The following is a 17,483-nucleotide window of genomic DNA, read 5'->3' as shown; positions in this document are numbered from 1 at the left end:
CACCCCTGCACTTTCTGTACTCCTGTAAAGATTCTGCAGTATTTAGCCCTCGGTATCTGTCATACGCCTCCTTTTTTTTCTTTATCCTACCCTGTTCTACTGTTCTGGCATTCTGGCGGCTTTGTTGATTGCTGCTGTACATTTGCTGAACATATTGAGCATTGAGTCTACTAAGACTTTTTCAAAGTTCTTTTTCAACTTCATCCGTAGCTATTCATGGAGTATGTGTGTTGCCCATTTTTCCTTCCTATGTTCACTACTTTACACGTCTGTATAAAATTTCATCTGCCATGATCTGTCCACTTACATGTTTTGTTCAACTCATTCTGTAATTTCTGAGCGGCCTCCTCCAATTACACTGCCTCATCTAGTTTAATATTATATGCAAATTTGATCAATTTATTTTGGGCTTTTGAGTCCAACTTATTGATGTCAATTAGAAACAGTAGTAGTCGTCCCAACACCGATCCCTGGGGCACTGCACCCAGTACTCCCCTTGCCAACAAGTATGTGTTGCAGGCAATTTTTTACTCATGCCCAAGATTTATCCCCACAGCTTTTAGTTTAACTAATAGCCTTTCAGATGGAACTTTGTTAAATGTCTTTTTGGAAGTCTTGGTATGACATGTCACTGGGTTTACACCACAGCCCATTGATTCCACAAAGTCAAGGAGGTTGGTCAGACAGGATCTACCTCTTCTGAATCCATGCTGACTGCTCTTTAAAATTATTGTTCTGCAAATAATCTTCAAGTTTACACCTGAAAAACACTTCTGTGACCGGTGGGCGCCGCGGGGACTGGAGTGCATCATCACCCCGGCCAATGAAATTTTAATTTAATTTGTTAAGTTTCATTTAAAGTTTTATTAATTTACAGTTGATTTGTTTATCCACCCCATATAAAAAGAGTACACGAGATTGACGTGAATCTGAAACCTGTTTAAAAACATGTTTATTTTTTCAGTGACATAACTTAAAATTGACGTATCCACCAAAATAATAATTCTTGTATTTATATTGCACCTTTCAGAGTGAGATGTCCCAAAGAGCTTTACGTAATTAATGATATGTAAGCAAAATGAATGACTTATTCCTCCTAAATTAGTGATCTTGACAAATCAGATTAAACTCCAGCGGCCTAGATAGGCCTGCTTTTCCGCGGATGTTCAGAGTGCGGTTGGAGCAGGGCTGAGGAAAGCAGATACCCGCGTGCTGGTAACAGGTGATAGCACCAAGATTCACGTCATTACTCCCTGCCGGCTGTGTGGATGACGCAACAACGTCGATCTTCTTCGTCCCGCCTCTTTCATTGCACTTCATTCATTGGCTAACCGTTCTTGCATTCAAGTGATGATTGGGTAGATATGCTGTCAATCAGGCACGGGGCGGAGGCTTCCGCCGGGTGCCAATGTTGCGAGTGAGCAGAACCTTTAAAGTAGCCAAACCGAGCGGCGTTGTTCTTCTACGAGCCGGTGTGCAAGTGGTATCGGCCCGCAGAGCACTGCGCTTCTCAGCCGAAGGGTATTTGTTACTGTATTGCGATTTTTATCCTAAGTGTATTTCTTATTGCGGCTCTTAGAAAAGGGCGTTTATTACTGTCAGTCCACCTGCGTAAGTAACGCACGTTGTTTCTTCCCCCCCCACCCCCCCGGGACTGTTTTTTGTAGTGCAAAGGTAAGCCTCAGGATACCTCATGATTTGACAGCATTCACTTGTGTAATAAATAATTTAGTCATTTAAATCCGATGCACTATTCCTTCAGTTTGCATCATCTTGATTTTCAACAAATTACATGATAAAGGTGACATAATGCTCCTGTGTCCCCAAAATCACTTATTTAAAAAGGGATGTATTTATGATACTAAAAGTGAACAATCTTTGGAGTTTATTTTGGAATGGGGCGGGAGAGATTGAGAGCCAAAAAAAGCTGTAGGTTATTTTTTTGTGGTTGTACAAGTGACCAGACAATACGTTTAAATGTAATTCATGCCCTTGTATATTTGTAAACAAATGGGGAAAACATAAGTTCGTCAAACGCTCCTAGGTTTAATAAAAAGTAGCTGGGTGGATTAAATAGCATTGACAAGAATTTCCAGTACTGTAGCCAACCAACAACAATTGGCCAGCATACACGATGATTGTAGAATATCCCAATAATCAACTGTAAATTATTTATTGACAAACTGCAGTATTGTATCACTGTTGAGCATTTCAGTGTGAATGTCTTTATGCACCCATGGTGACAGTGAATATGCTGTTTGTTGGTATCTGAATTGATTGTAATGTTGGTGTAAACATGTTTCAAAGTACTGCAGGATTCCTTATATGCATCAGGAGCAACACTCCTGCGACTGTGCTGTGTCTGGTAGCTATTTAAAATGTGTACAAATAGCAGCTGTACATTGCTACTTGTAGTGTATGTACTTTGCAGAAGGAACTATATTCTGCAGCCCCTGTATACTGCAGTACCAGTAGTGACCACCCCTGTATATAAGCCTGTGTAGTAACTTTGCATAGTAGTTCCAGTTTTGTCTCCACTCAGTAAACACCTGTTGTAACCAGCTCCTGCAGTCCGTGTCTCAATTACACACGGACATAATACTGGCGACGAGCAGATCGGAACTTACCTACAGTCTGCACCACCTCATGGGGATCCATCCCTGAAGCGAAGTTGTCAGAGGTCGAGGCCAGAAGGAAGAAAGAAAAAATTAATAAAACACACAGAAGAAACGGGCGTCGACTGTGGGCAACCGCCTCTGATTCATCGGAGTTGAAGATTTGCAGGAGAGGCTGTCGAGAGCGGGGCTTGGTTATCTTGTCGATGGTGTTCCAGCTAATCGGGCTGGTGTCAGGTAGTACACTGATCCTTCCTGGGCTGCGGCGGGCTAGAGCTCGATCGGGTGGCTTTTCAACGGGGCCGAGCAGCGTTGTCGGGAAGAGGAGAGAGAGAGAGAGAGAGCGGGTGGAGCACACAGGGCGCGGCCGGTGCTACGAAGCCGGGCAGCGTACAGACCCAACAAGAGGGAGGAAAGCGTCCCGCAGGGTTGCTCCGACGACGGGGAAATAAAAGAAATTAGAAGCGCAGAAAGCCGCAAGGAGCTGCAGTTTGCCACGGGAACCGCGGAGAGCGGCGTTGGCAGCAGCGCGAGGGGGGAAGTGCGCGAAGACCATAGGGCGTCACCAAGGCATAAAACGCCAGCAACAGCGCTAGCAGCAGCGGGGAAGACGGAAAGCGCGGGCGGCGCCATTTTGTTAAATCAGGGAAGAAGGCAAAGCGCAGGAGGCGCCATCTTAGATTTCCAAGATGCCGAAGACTGGCAATATCACTGCCTTCAATAATGCAATGGAAGACTGGACCACGTATGTGGAAAGAGTCGAAGTATATTGCAAGGCAAACGAAGTAGCCGATGAGAAAAAGGCATCGGTACTACTAAACTTAATGGGCGCAAGAACGTATGGCCTATTGCGGAACCTGATTACTCCAGCCAAACCGATGGCGAAGAGTTTTGATGAAATTGTTGATATCCTACAGGAACACCTAAATCCTACACCGCTGCTGATGGCAGAAAGATTTAAATTCCACAGGAGAAATCCGCATAAAGATGAGAGCAATGCTGATTACCTTACGGAACTACGCAAGCTATCAAAGCACTGCCAGTTCGGAGCAGGACTGGCAGATACCCTACGGGACAAATTTGTCTGTGGACTCCTGAGTGAAGGAACCTAGAAGAGGTTACTCTCAGAGAAAGAGCTGACGCTAGATAAGGCTTTCAGCGTGGCAGTATCGTACGAAGCAGCAGCAAGGGGAGCTGCGGAAATACAGCAAAAGCCACAGGAATACGGCACCCACGAAATGACACGGGGATTTGAAAAATGTTATCGCTGCGGCAGAACAACCCATGACCAGAAGGACTGCTGGTCCAAGGACAAAATATGCAGGCAATGCGGAAAGATGGGACACATTGCACGAGTTTGCAGGTCTGGGAAGAAGACTAACGACAACAAAAAGGCTACTAAGGAACAGTGCAGGAAAGTACAAAAGATGACGGACAGTAGTTCCGAAGACCAGATGAGCGATAGTGAATCCGGGAACAAGAGACTAAGCTGTCTCAAACTTCACAACGTAATCGCAAAAGAGGGTCACCGAACCATTTGGGTCACCCTCACGATAGCAGGGTCCCAAGTCAAAATGGAATCGGATACAGGATCAGCCCTGACCATCATGAATCGACGAGACTACGAGCAGCTATTCTCACACATACCCTTGAAAGAGACATCCATTGTCTTGAAGACGTATACGGGGCAAAAAGTATACCCCAGAGGGAAAATAAGGGTGCCTGTCGAATACAACGGCAAGGAAATACAGAAATTGTATCTGTACATACTGCAAGATGATGGACCACCGTTATTGGGACGTGAATGGATCAGAAAGATAAGTTTAGACTGGCACTCCATTCAGGCACTGCCTGTGGCTGGTAAAAAGGATGACGACGTCACACCTGGACGATTGTCAAAAATCTTAGCTAACGCCAAAGAGGTATTTCAACAAGAACTGGGAACTCTTAAAGGCGTAACCGCCTCGATAAAAATAGAAGAGAATGCAATTCCCAAGTTTTTCAAAGCAAGACCGGTACCATATGCAATTCGCCCAGCCGTCGAGGCAGAGCTGGAGAGTCTGGAGCATGCAGGCGTGTTATCTAAGGTAGACTGGAGCGAGTGGGCGACACCCATCATTCCTGTCATGAAGAAAACGTTAAACAATAAGTCTGAGGAGCCAAGGAAGGTTCGCATCTGTGGGGACTTCAAGGTGACGGTGAACCCAGTCCTTCACACAGTACAATATCCTCTCCCGAGGATAGAAGATATTTTCGCCTCACTATCTGGAGGGAAGCGTTTTACAAAAATTGACCTAGCACAAGCATATTTGCAGATGGAGGTTGAAGAATCCTCTAGGAAGCATCTCACGATAAACACTCACAAAGGTCTTTACCAGTATAATCGACTGGTATTCGGAGTAGCATCCGCTCCGGCGATATGGCAAAGAGCGATGGAACAAGTCCTGCAAGGGATTCCGGGGACTCAGTGTTACTTGGACGACATCCTAGTGACAGGTGAAGATGACAGTGAACACCTTGCCAACCTAGAGCAGGTGCTCACTAGACTAAGAGAACATGGGCTACGAGCCAATCGCCCCAAGTGCGAGTTTTTTAAGAAACAGATATCGTATTGTGGCCACGTGTTTGATGAGGAGGGGTTACATAAGTCCCCAGACAAAATTGAAGCGGTAGTTAAGGCCCCAGCACCTGAAAATGTGTTGCAACTGAGGTCATTCCTCGGATTGGTGAATTACTGCCATAAGTTTTTGCCGAATTTGTCCACAATTCTGCACCCACTGAACGCCCCACTACAAACTGGAGTAGCATGGAAATGGAGCGATGAATGTAAGCGGGCCTTTCAGAAGAGTAAAGACCTAATCACTTCAAGAGAAGTATTGGCTCACTACAACCCATCACTACTGACAAGGCTGGCGTGTGATGCGTCTCCCTACGACATTGGAGCGGTACTGTCACATAAATTCCTTGATGGTTCAGAGAGGCCGATAGCTTTTGCGTCACACTCGTTAACTTCAGCCGAGCGTAACTACGCCCAGATTGACAGAGGCCCTCAGCCTGGTGTGGGGGGTGAAGAAGTTCAATCACTACCTGCACGGTCAGAAATTTACTCTACTAACTGATCATCAAACTCTTGTCTCCATTTTCAACCCTCAGAAGGGCGTCCCGATAATGACAGCACATCGGCTACAGAGGTGGTCCCTTTTCCTAGGGGCACACCAATATGACATCGAGTACAAAGGAACTAAACAGCATGGGAATGCTGATGGATTGTCGCGCCTACCGTTGCCGACGGTGGAAGAAGCACCTTCAGTGGATCCAGTGGAGATATTCCACTCGACCATAGTCGAATGTCTCCCTGTGACGAATGCAAACATAGAAAAGGAAACACGAAATGACCCGACACTCTCCAGGGTCTATGATTTAACGGTGAAGGGATGGCCAGCACATGGCGAACCACTGTTGCCAGTATTCTCGCCGAGAAGAGAACAGCTGTCAGCGTGCAGAGGAACCTTGATGTGTGGATCCAGAGTAGTAATTCCACCCAAATTGAAGGATAGAGTGCTCAATGAGCTTCATGAGGGTCATCTGGGAGGGGTAAAAATGAAGAACTTAGCCAGAGCGTTTGTGTGGTGGCCGGGAATCGATAGAGAAATCGAAGAGATGACCAATAGCTGTACAGGATGCCAGAAGGCCCAAAACGCCCCACCACAAGCCCCTCTACATCCATGGGAGTGGCCCTCATCTCCATGGCAAAGGGTGCACATTGATTTTGCTGGTCCATTTATGGACTCGATGTTTTTAATTGCGGTGGATGCACATTCAAAGTGGCCAGAGGTAATAAAAATGTCCTCAACCACCACAGAAAAAACTATCACAGTCTTACGAACCATATTCGCCAGGAATGGGCTTCCTGAACAGATTTGCTCCGACTGGACCACAGTTTGTGTCTGAAGAGTTCCGGAGGTTCTTAAAGAACAATGGTGTTAAGCATTACACATCCGCCCCATATCATCCAGCCACCAATGGATTGGCTGAGAGGTTCGTTCAAACATTCAAGAAGGCTATCAAGGCAATGTGTAGTCAAGACATACCCCTACAACACAAGGTGGATAACTTCTTGTTTGCCTACCGGAATGCGACACATGCGGTTACCAACCAAACTCCAGCCATGATGTTCTTCAATCGAAGACTACGATGCCGCTTGGATTTGGTTAAGCCAAACATCAGAAGAGATGTGGAGAACAGGCAGTTTCAGAATATGAATGAAAGGCTGACCAGGAGTTTTAAGATAGGTCAACCAGTTTTGGCCCGTGACTACCGCACAGAGAAATGGCAGCCAGGAACGATCTGTACACGGCAAGGACCTCTAATGTATACCGTGGACGTTGGAGAGAGCATTGTAAGACGCCATGCTGACCAGATTCTAGAGTCACTGGAAAACGTCAATCCCACACCACGATCCGATACACCTGGTGATAAAACCGAAGTACCAATTGCATCTACCTCAGAATCGGTGATATTGGAAGCAGACGAACCAAACAACGACGTTGATCCCGATCAACTTTGCCAGAAGAACCTGATACCCCAAAGAGGCGTTATCCAGACAGAATCAGGAAGCCTCCTCAAAGACTGAACTTATAATTGCTTAACTTCAGCTAATGTATCTAGCAACTGTAATTGTAAATATGTTATTTAATTATTAATCGAATGTTATGTACTGTTTAGCTAAAAGGGGAGGAATTGTAGTGTATGTACTTTGCAGAAGGAACTATATTCTGCAGCCCCTGTATACTGCAGTACCAGTAGTGACCACCCCTGTATATAAGCCTGTGTAGTAACTTTTGCATAGTAGTTCCAGTTTGTCTCCACTCAGTAAAGACCTGTTATAACCAACTCCTGCAGTCCGTGTCTCAATTACACACGGACATAATACTCCTGACTTGCAACCTGACCCAGTTTCCTTAGTGAGTGTTACAGTAATAGATTTTATTGGCCCTGCTATGACTTTTTCTCCAAGTGGTCTGTATGGCGATGTGTATATTATCGGTATGAGAACATATTTAATCATAAGTTAAAAGCAATAACAAATTGTCCTATTTTTATATAGGATTGTCAGCATTTGCTCAGTTGGTAGCATTCTTGCCTCTAAGTCAGAAGGCTGTGGGGTCAAGTCCCACTCCAGAGATTTGAGCATGTAATCTAGGCTGACACTCCAGTGCAGTACTGAGGGAGTGCAGCAGTGTTGGCGATGCCATCTTTCGGATGAGATAATAAACTGAGGCCCCTTCCGCGATGGACATAAAGGTCTCAATTTTAATAGCCCTGAGGATGGGTCTGTTGGTAAAATCGGGAAAAATGGCTTCAGACACCCAACCTGTCTCCATCCCGCCACCCCCCCCCCCCGATTTTCTTGAGTGTCTGTTTAACTGCTCCCAAACTGACCCGTCTCCAACCAGTGGGACAGGTAGTTAAGGCAGTTAACAGCCTGTTAACTACCTTGCTAATCCTATTTTCATCGTGGTTTCCCATTTTCCTGCTTCTGGCTCCTGTTTCCCAACTAGTCAGAAACAGGCCAGGTTCAAGGAGATGAGTTGCTGGAGGACATGATTTGTATGCATTGGTGCAGTGCTTTAAAAGTGCCCCATAAACATGACTGACATTCAAATGCAACAACTTTTCTGTTGTAGGTATGGGATAACATTTTGCACATCTACCGATTGTTCAAGCTGACTCCCATCTGCAGTGTGTCATGAATGGAATTATTTCAGGCCAGACTCTGCATTTGCAAGCTTGTTACCTCAAATGAAATCTATAGCAAGGGGATGGGAAACATTTATGCCCTCTCATCTGGTCCTCATAATTGGGGGAGTAGCAGCTGCATGGCTCACCACATATCTTCCTGGGAAGAGGAGGAGGATGAGGGGAGCCTTGCATGTCCTGTTGTGACCAATGCAGCATCCCTCCAGTTCACTGCTGCCTGTCAAGCAGGGTATGCACACCGCCATGCCACATTCGCATAGGCTTACTCTTTCACCATAGGTGGCCACCATATGGCCCTGTAATTGCAGGCAACACTTGTCCAATGTCATACTTCATCTCTGCTAGACCCTCTTATTTCCTATCACTTTTAACATTAGCATTACAAATGTAAGTCATCCTGAGCCATCAATGCGCTTTTGCCATTACCCAAAACACACAAGCCACACAATCAACTGTTTGACATAATTTATCTTTAACACATGACAAAATACCAACAACAGTCAGAAAAAGAAGAAACCTCACCCAAGTGAGCCCCCTTGTGACTATAGGTGCTTAACCTTTCTCTTACGCGTGCTTTCCCTGTGGCTTCAGCAGATGTAGAGGCACCTTACTGACTAGGATGCTGCGCCTGCTTAGACGCCTTTGGCGGGCGTCCTCTGGGTTTGGGAGCCTGGGAGGGCTCTTCAACAGTCTGCTCTTCCTGTGGCTGTGAAGGGGCTGAAACGGTCACCTCAGTTGTCTCTGCAAAGTGGGTCTCTGACTGAGGGCTCTGTAGTAGCATGGTCGAGTGAGCGCTTTGAGAGGAGCCCAAACTTCCTTCTGTCCTGCCAACAACATCCCTCTCATGGGTCAGCCGCAGCTCAGTGCTGGCAAGTGGCAGGAGAGCACCTTGCTGCACTTCTGGGGGGCCATGAGGACCCATATCTGCAATGGCAGTCCTCCAAAGGACGTCCATGAAGCTCTGGGGTCTCTGCTCAATTGCTGCCCATTGCTCCTCCAGAAATGTCATTCTATTCTGAAGAGTCACCATGTTTTCCTGACTCTGGCGACTTATTTCCTCCATGGCCGTGGCCATCCTTTCCATTGAGGTAGCCATCCTTTCAATGGAGGTTGCCATCCTACCCATAGTGGTGCGTTCATGTGCCATTGCCTCCACCACGGTAGTGCTGATGTTAGAGATGGACTCCTCCATTCTCTCCACACTCGCACTAGCCCTGGAGGCAAACCTTTCCGGAGACACCTGCACTTGTTCCTGTATTTCACGAACCGCTCTTTTTCTGGATGGCCCCCAGAGGAGCAGTGTCTGCATGCAGCTCAGCAGAGCTAGGAGATTGATGTGACCTCCAAGGAGGACTCTCCACTGCTGTCGCTGTCTCCACCATCTGCTGATGCTCACTTGTGCGCTGTGATAGATCAGGTGGCAACACTACTCTAACTTGCGATGGCCCCACTGAGGTGTGCGTTGCTGCGCTGGTGCTGGGTGCGCTGAGTCCTGGTAACGCTGCTTCCTCAGAGGCTTCAGGTTACTCTGAGGAGATGTCTGGGTCTTCGTCCTGGATCGTGGGGAGGTGGGTGCTCGATGGTCCTGTGGGAGAGTAAAGGCGTGAATTAGACATCTGATATTGATGTAGCAGACACATCCTTTTGAGCAGATGATACGATTCTCTATGACCATCATATTCCATTGCTTTCTGAGAGGGATGGAACTCTATTATGTCACCAGCTTCCTCTAATGTGCCCATCTCTCCATTGCCCACGTCCAGGTCCTCGCCACCTCCAACAATCTCGTTTGCTGCCTCCTCAGCACTAGTCAATGTTGTAAGGGAAGCTGTGTTTCCTCCAGTCATTGCTCTCTCCCTCTTATTGTGGGCTATCTTTTCCTGCAAGGAGGGACACAAGCAGTGTTTCAGCCACAGTGATGGAGTGATTGTGATTAATCTCTACCATAGAATCTTTGAGCGAGACGAAGATGGGGTAAGGTGCCAAGAAGAAGGTAGCTCCCTGTGCATTGTTAGTTGTTGTCACTGCATGACGGTGAGAGTGAGTCTAAAGGTTGCATAGGCATGATGCTGAAGTGATTCAGTGCAGAGACAGAGATGGATAGGAAAGGGTGCAAGGGAAGTAAGATTAAGGTGGGATATGAAGGAGGAGGCTTACAAAGCAGAGTGCAGGTGATGAGAAGAGAATGGAAGCAGAGTGAAGGCAAGTGAGATGGGATACTTACTTTTGATGTTCTCACAAGATCATTAAACCTTTTGCAGCACTGGATCCATGAGCGTGCATAAATGGACCTTGCGCTCACCTCCTGAGCAATGCGCAGCCAGGCTGCCTTGGTCTGCTGAGGAGGCTTCCTCCGGCCATCAGGAGGGAAGAGAACCTCTCTGCGGCCTCTCACAGCATCGACAAGAACTTGGAAAGACTCATCATTAAACTGAGGAGCTGCCTTGCCTCTGGAAGAAGTCATAGCTTTGAAAAGAAGTGCAGGAAACCACAATGGAAAGGCTCAGGCTGGAAGGCAGCTTTAAAAGCAGCTGCTATTATGACATCATCAGAGGCGGCCAGCCGACCCGACCCCACTCATTGGACCAGCCAGCGCGCCTCCATGAAATTAACAAGCTCGTTGAATAAAAATCGCAACTCTGCAACTGTTACCGCTGGAAGTGGCTCCCAAACCCGTCCACCATGCAACCCAACTCCAACCCGCCTCAGGAATTAAAATCGAGCCCAAAAGATCCCATGGCACTACTTTGCAAAAGAGCTGGGGAGTTCTCCCCAGTGTCCTGGCCAATATTTATTTATCCCTCAACCAACAACAACTTGCATTTATAGAGCGCATGTCCCTAGGCGCTTCACAGGAGCGTTCTCAAACAAGATTTGACACTGAGCCACATAAGAGGATATTCGGACAGGCAACCAAAAGCTTTGTTAAAGTGGTAGGTGGTAGGTTTTAAGGAGCGTCCTGAAGGAAGAGAGAGCCGGAGAGGCTTGGGGAAGGAATTCCAGAGCTAAGGGCCCAAACAGCTGAAGGCACGGCTGCCAAATGTGGAGCGATTAACATCGGGGATGAGCAAGAGGCCAGAATTGGAGGAGCGCAGAGATCTCGGAGGGTTGTTGGGTTGGAGGAGGTTACAGAGATAGGGAGGGACGAAACCTTGATGTGATTTGAAAACAAGGATGAGAATTTTAGAATCGAGGCATTGTCGGACCAGGAGCCAATGTAGCTCACTGAAACAGATTATCAGGTAATTTATCTCCGTTTATGGGACCTTGCTGTGTGCAAATTAGCTGTCGCGTTTCCTACATGACAACAGTGACTACACTTCTAAAGTATTTAATTGACAGTAAAGTGCTTTGGGACATCCTGAGGTAATGAAAGTAACTATATAAATGCAAGTCTTTCTTTGTATTTATATTGTGCTAATCTCACCTGTTGAATGAAGTACTGTAACTAGAGGCATTGCACATGGTGACTGACTAATATTATTGACTTGTGCAGCTGGTGCAGGAGGATGCCTTTAGAAGCCAAACGTCGATTTTTGTTGCTTTATGCCTCACAGCTTGGACAAGCGAAAGCGATTGCTGAAGAAATTGATGAGGCAGCAGATGGAAACGGATTTGTAGCTGATATATATTGTGTGAGCCAGCTGGAACAGGTAACTGGAAAATAACCCTTTGACACCAGACGATGCATGTGATGAATAGTATATGTATTGTATGAGGGGAATATATTCTAATACCTGTTGCTTTGATGTCACACTCGCAGACAGCTGTCTATTTGTTACTGAACTCGCAGGTAGATATTTGTCTGTGAGTGCAACATGAAAACCAATGAAGTACTTTTGAAGTGCAGTCAGTATATTGTAATGTGGGGAAATACAGCAATCAATTTGTGCACCTCAATGTCCCACAAATAGCAATGAGATAAGCGACCAGATAATCTGTTTGTGATGTTGGTTGAGGGGTTAATATTGGTCAGGACACTGGGAGAACTCCCCCGCTCTTTCAGTAGTGCCATGGGATATTTTGTCTACCTGAGAGGGTAGATGGGGCCTTGGTTTAATGTCTCCTCCAAAAGATAGCACCTCTGACAGTGCAACACTCCCTCAATACCATACTGAAGCACTCCCTCAATACCATACTGAAGCACTCCCTCAATACCATACTGAAGCATCAGCCTAGATTACTTGCTCAAATTTCAGAGTGGGGCTTGTACCCATTACCTTCAGATTCGGGCGCCACCACTGAGCCAAGACTGATGCTGGATTTCATACCCCAATGTTAGACATACATCTCATGCACCAAACGTGCTTATTGTTCAGATGCAAATAGAAATTTTAAAGAGATTAACTTAGTGGCCAGTTATTTAAGGAGATCTATTTAACTCTTGCTTTACAGTTCTCCACATATAAAAACATGTCCCATGTAGAATTTAAGAACAAAACCTGTTGATGCTGGGGGAGGGGGGAAATAGAGAAAGTGTTTGTGGTTGTGTTTTTAGCTTTACTAAATATGGATGCTGTCATCTTTGGGTTAGATCATAAAACCTATTAGCAAAACAGACATTCCCTTGTAATACAAAAATTTGAGATTCTGTTAATTGAACCTTAGGATATAGTACAATCTGATGCATTAGATTAAATCCAACCCCCCCCCCCTCCAATCTTCCAGTGGGAGCTGTCTTGAAAGGAGCATGGGTTGGATATAAAGTTACAATACTGAGCACTAATTCTCTGACCTGAACTCCCTTTGAGTGTGGCTCCCCACTGGGAGTGCAGGTGCATTGAATTTGCACAATGTTTAAAAAAAGCCTTTGATCATTCATCATCACTGTTATTGAGTATGACCCATGTGTTAAAGAGAATAAATCATGTTTAAATATCTGTTACATAGACATTCTACCAGAGTGTCAGTTTGGGAGATTTTCTAGTGTTTATGGTTTGTATTTAGTTAATTTGCTTAATTGTTGAATCAGGTTGAAAAGCTCTTGGCACAAGAAGTGGTTTGTTAATATTTCAAGAAATGACACTCCGTTCTCTCTCATATTCTTTCAGTTCAACCTGGCGACAGAACAGGCTCCAGTTGTTATAATTGCCTCCACTACTGGTACTGGAGAACTACCAGACACAGCAAGGAAATTTGCAAAGGAAATTAATAGCAATTTGCCAGCTCACCACTATTCACACATAAAATATGCAGTCTTGGGTAATAAATGTTTTGGGTTCTACACATTACTAGCAGAAATGGTACCTATAATTTATTGCACTCATTTTGAATAATTTATTCTCTCTAGCTCTTGGAGATTCCAATTACTGTTTTTTTGCCAATGGTGGGAAGATAATTGATAAGCGTCTTCAACAGCTTGGTGCAGACCACTTCTATGCAACTGGATATGCAGATGATAGTGTTGGGTAAGGCTGGCAAAGGGAACTTTTACTAACTGCTGACCATTTTTATCTGTATCTTGCATTATTTTGATACCACATCATGTGTTGAATTTTGGGGAAAAGGAATCAAGGAATATTTCATGAATGAACAGAAGTCATCTGCAAACGATGTAAATTATTCCCTTCCCCCTACTTGCCAAAAATAATTTTTTTAGGTGCTTATTTACATCAGTCAGTAAACTGTAATCGGTATGTTTGCCAGAGTGCATTTTTAAACAAAAGATTTTGAAATTTATCTCATTATTATCATATTGGACATTTTTGAACTAAAATAAATAAAGCTTGTAGGATAATGTAAAACTTGTAAATTACATCAAAATTGATAATCCTTCTGGACATGAACTACACGCAGTTGACTGACCATTTTTTAAAGATTTCAATAAAATGGGTATAGGTTTGATTTCTCCCACTCTGCCAAATTGTTTTTAATCTCAGTTAAATTGCTGTGACGATTTCCCCAGAGTAGGAGGAAATCAGGGATAATTGTTCTTTCAGGGCTGCTCTTGTACAGCTACTTAGTACTAACGCGGCAGCACTGGAGCAGGGCTGGAGGCAGGTCACTCAGCAGCGCAAAGCATGTGAGCTGTGAAGAATAGAGAAAATGGGAGAAAGAAACTGCAAAGAAACATACTGTTAGAATTTTGGGATTTTATAGAACTGTTATGATTCTGGCCTCTTGCAGCACCATTTCTCATCAATGGTTTCAGAGCATTTCCTGTGAGCAGAACATGCACCCCCCCCCCCCCCCCCCCCCACAGGAAATGTCTGCCTTTTGGACAATAGGTGACTAGGTCAAACAGTTAACCTAATTTTGAGCAAATTTTGTACTGGAATTCACAGGCTGTTACTACATCCTCAGTCACACATATTCACACCTCTGCAGGCTTATCATATATAGTATTTATTTAAAAAATAATAATGAATATAGAGAAGCACTGCAGTTAGGCTAATACTGTAGGGCACTATTTATAGTGATAAACTGCAGCAAACGGTGCTCCAGTCACTCAGTTAATTACATTTTTCAAATGACTGATTTTATAGTAAATCTGTGGTCTCAACGGCACAAATCCACAGAAACACTCTTCATCATAAAGCCTTTCCCGTGTATTCGTAGATGAAGATCACAAACTGAAGTCACATCACAGTTTTTAGACTGCATTTTCATTTGATGTCAGGATTTATAGACTGAAAGAAGTCATGTCGAAGATACAAGACTAAGGAGGACCATTTGACATATGCCAATGACACAGTACCTTCAAATATTACTCTAGACAAATTAAGCACAAAAAATATTACAAGCATCACTGGATGTGCATCTTGGCACACAATCAGAAAATGTTGGAAACACTCAGTACATCAGGTAGCATCTGTCGTGAAAGCAAAGTATGGTTAATGTTTCAGGTCTTATGACCCTTTGTCAGAACAGGATAAGGGTTTTAAGGAAAACCAAGGAGTTGTCCTGGCCAACAATCTTACCTGAGCCAAAGCCACCAAAAACAGATAAATTGGTCATTTATCTCATTTCCCAATGGGGAGTTTTGTTGTGCATAAAATGACTGCTGTGTTTGCCTAAATAACACCAGTCATAGGGCTCCAAAAAGTAATTCATTGTGTGAAGCACTTTGCACCAGAGAATCACCTGCAACGGCTTCTCTTCCCGCTCCCGCATTGTTACCTCTGGTATTCCCGAAGGATCTATCTTTGACGCCTCCTATTTTTCATCTACATGCCGCCCCTTGGCGACATCATCCGAAAACACAGCGTCAGTTTCCACATGTACGCTGACGACACCCAGCTCTACCTCACTACCTCTTCTCTCGACCCCTCCACAGTGTCTAAATTGTCAGACTGCTTGTCCGACATCCAGTTCTGGATGAGCAAAAATTTTCTCCACTTAAATATTGGGAAAACCAAAGCCATTGTTTTCGGTCCCCGCCACAAACTCCGTTCTCTAGCCACTGACTCCATCCCTCCCCCTAACACCTGTCTGAGGCTAAACCATGCTGTTCGCAACCTTTGGTGTCATATTTGACCCTGAAATGAGCTTCCGACCACATAGCCACAGCATAACAAAGACCGCCTACTTCCATCTCCGTAATATCGCCAGTCTCCGCCCTTGCCTCAGCTCATCCGCTGCTGAAACCCTCATCCATTCCTTTGTTACCTCTAGACTTGGCTATTCTAATGCACTCTTGGCTGGCCTTCCACATTCCACTCTACGTAAACTTGAGGTCATCCAAAACTCGGCTGCCCGTGTCTTAACTCGCACCCAGTCCCGTTTGCCCATCACCCCTGTGCTCGCTGACCTACATTGGCTCCTGGTTAAGTAGCACCTCGATTACAAAATTCTCATCCTTGTTTTCAAATCCCTCCATGACCTCGCCCTTTCCTATCTCTGTAATCTCCTCCAGCCCCACAACCCCCAGAGATATCTGCACTCCTCTAATTCTGCCCTCGTGAGCATTCCTGATTATAATCGCTCAACCTTTGGTGGCCGCACCTTCTGTTGCCTAGGTCATAAGCTCTGGAATTCCCTGCCTAAACCTCTCCGCCTCACTATCTCTCTTTTCTTCTTTAAGACTCTCCTTAAAACCCTAATTTCTCTTTGTGGCTCGGTGTCAAATTTTTTGTCTTAGAATACACCTGTGCAGCGCCTTGGGATGTTTTACTACGTTAAAGGTGCTATATAAATACAAGTTGATGTTGTTGAAACATTTCTAGATGGCATGATAAGGTGCTATATAAATACAAGTCTTTCTTTGATAGAAATGTGAAGCAAATACCATAAGTGGAAAATATATAAATATGTATCCAACAGGAAAGACCGTAGAGGGTGCTTACTTTTGCACTTTGCAATAGCTTCTTTGATTGGAATGTGAAAAGCCTCAGTTGATTCATTAAACAGTCACAACATAATCACGAAACTTCACCTCCTCAAAAAATGTTCTATATTGGCACAATGCATGATCTGAAGCCAAGTATGAAACAGAGTCTTTAGTCTGATCATATACTAGAAATCTTCAGTCCAGCTTAAATTCAACATTTGACCGATTTTAGGTGTCAAACTTTAACACCTCTGCAGCTTCTTCCAGCTATCAGACCACTTTGATTGTTTATAATTGACAATAGAGGCACCAGTACCTCAGTATACAATGCTGCATATCCCAACACATAACTAGTTTCCAAGATTGTCAAAAAAAATAAATAAACTTTAGTTCATATCACAGGACATTGCTGTTAATTCAGTCAAGGGAATTAACTAATTTGATCTTTTGATCACAATGCACAAACTGATCGTGATGAAAATGAAACCAGTGATTCTAATCTTGTGACCTACAGCCTAAAAAAAACCCGAATTAAACTTTTGGTTATTCTTGTGGAGTATTTATAGCAACAGAAAATTTGTAGCATTAACTTTCCTGCTAGTAATTCAGCTCTAGAAAGCAATGTACATGGCAGTAATTTTATAGGTCCATGCTGTTGGTGGGGAGTCTCACCCACTGACTGTACATCAAAAATTCAGGGAAGCACTGCCTGTGATATTCTGACCGTTGTACAACAACTTGTATTTAAATAGTGCCTTTAACATAGTAAAACATCCCAAGGCGCTTCACAGGAGCATTATAAAACAAAATTTGACACTGAGCCATGTATAAGGAGATAA

The 17,483-nt window shown here is 44.6% G+C and overlaps 1 protein-coding gene across 2 annotated transcripts in view; it reads left to right on the top strand.

Annotated features, from left to right (window-relative positions):
• The first annotated feature begins 1,386 nt into the window (after window positions 1-1,386).
• Window positions 1,387-17,483, top strand: part of mtrr (5-methyltetrahydrofolate-homocysteine methyltransferase reductase) — a 173,934-nt gene continuing 157,837 nt past the window's right edge. For both annotated transcript variants that reach the window (XM_085988248.1, XM_085988246.1), the window contains exons 1-4: window positions 1,387-1,521; window positions 11,872-12,028; window positions 13,427-13,577; window positions 13,666-13,783. In XM_085988248.1, the coding sequence (XP_085844374.1) occupies window positions 1,409-1,521; window positions 11,872-12,028; window positions 13,427-13,577; window positions 13,666-13,783 (539 nt within the window). In that variant the 5' untranslated portion in view covers window positions 1,387-1,408. The remainder of the gene's footprint in view (window positions 1,522-11,871; window positions 12,029-13,426; window positions 13,578-13,665; window positions 13,784-17,483) is intronic.

The sequence above is a fragment of the Somniosus microcephalus genome, chromosome 5, assembly GCF_052327205.1.
Source record: "Somniosus microcephalus isolate GS21.2 chromosome 5, FLI_Smic_1.0, whole genome shotgun sequence".
NCBI lineage: Eukaryota > Metazoa > Chordata > Chondrichthyes > Squaliformes > Somniosidae > Somniosus > Somniosus microcephalus.
This window is presented reverse-complemented; position numbering and strand designations above follow the sequence as displayed.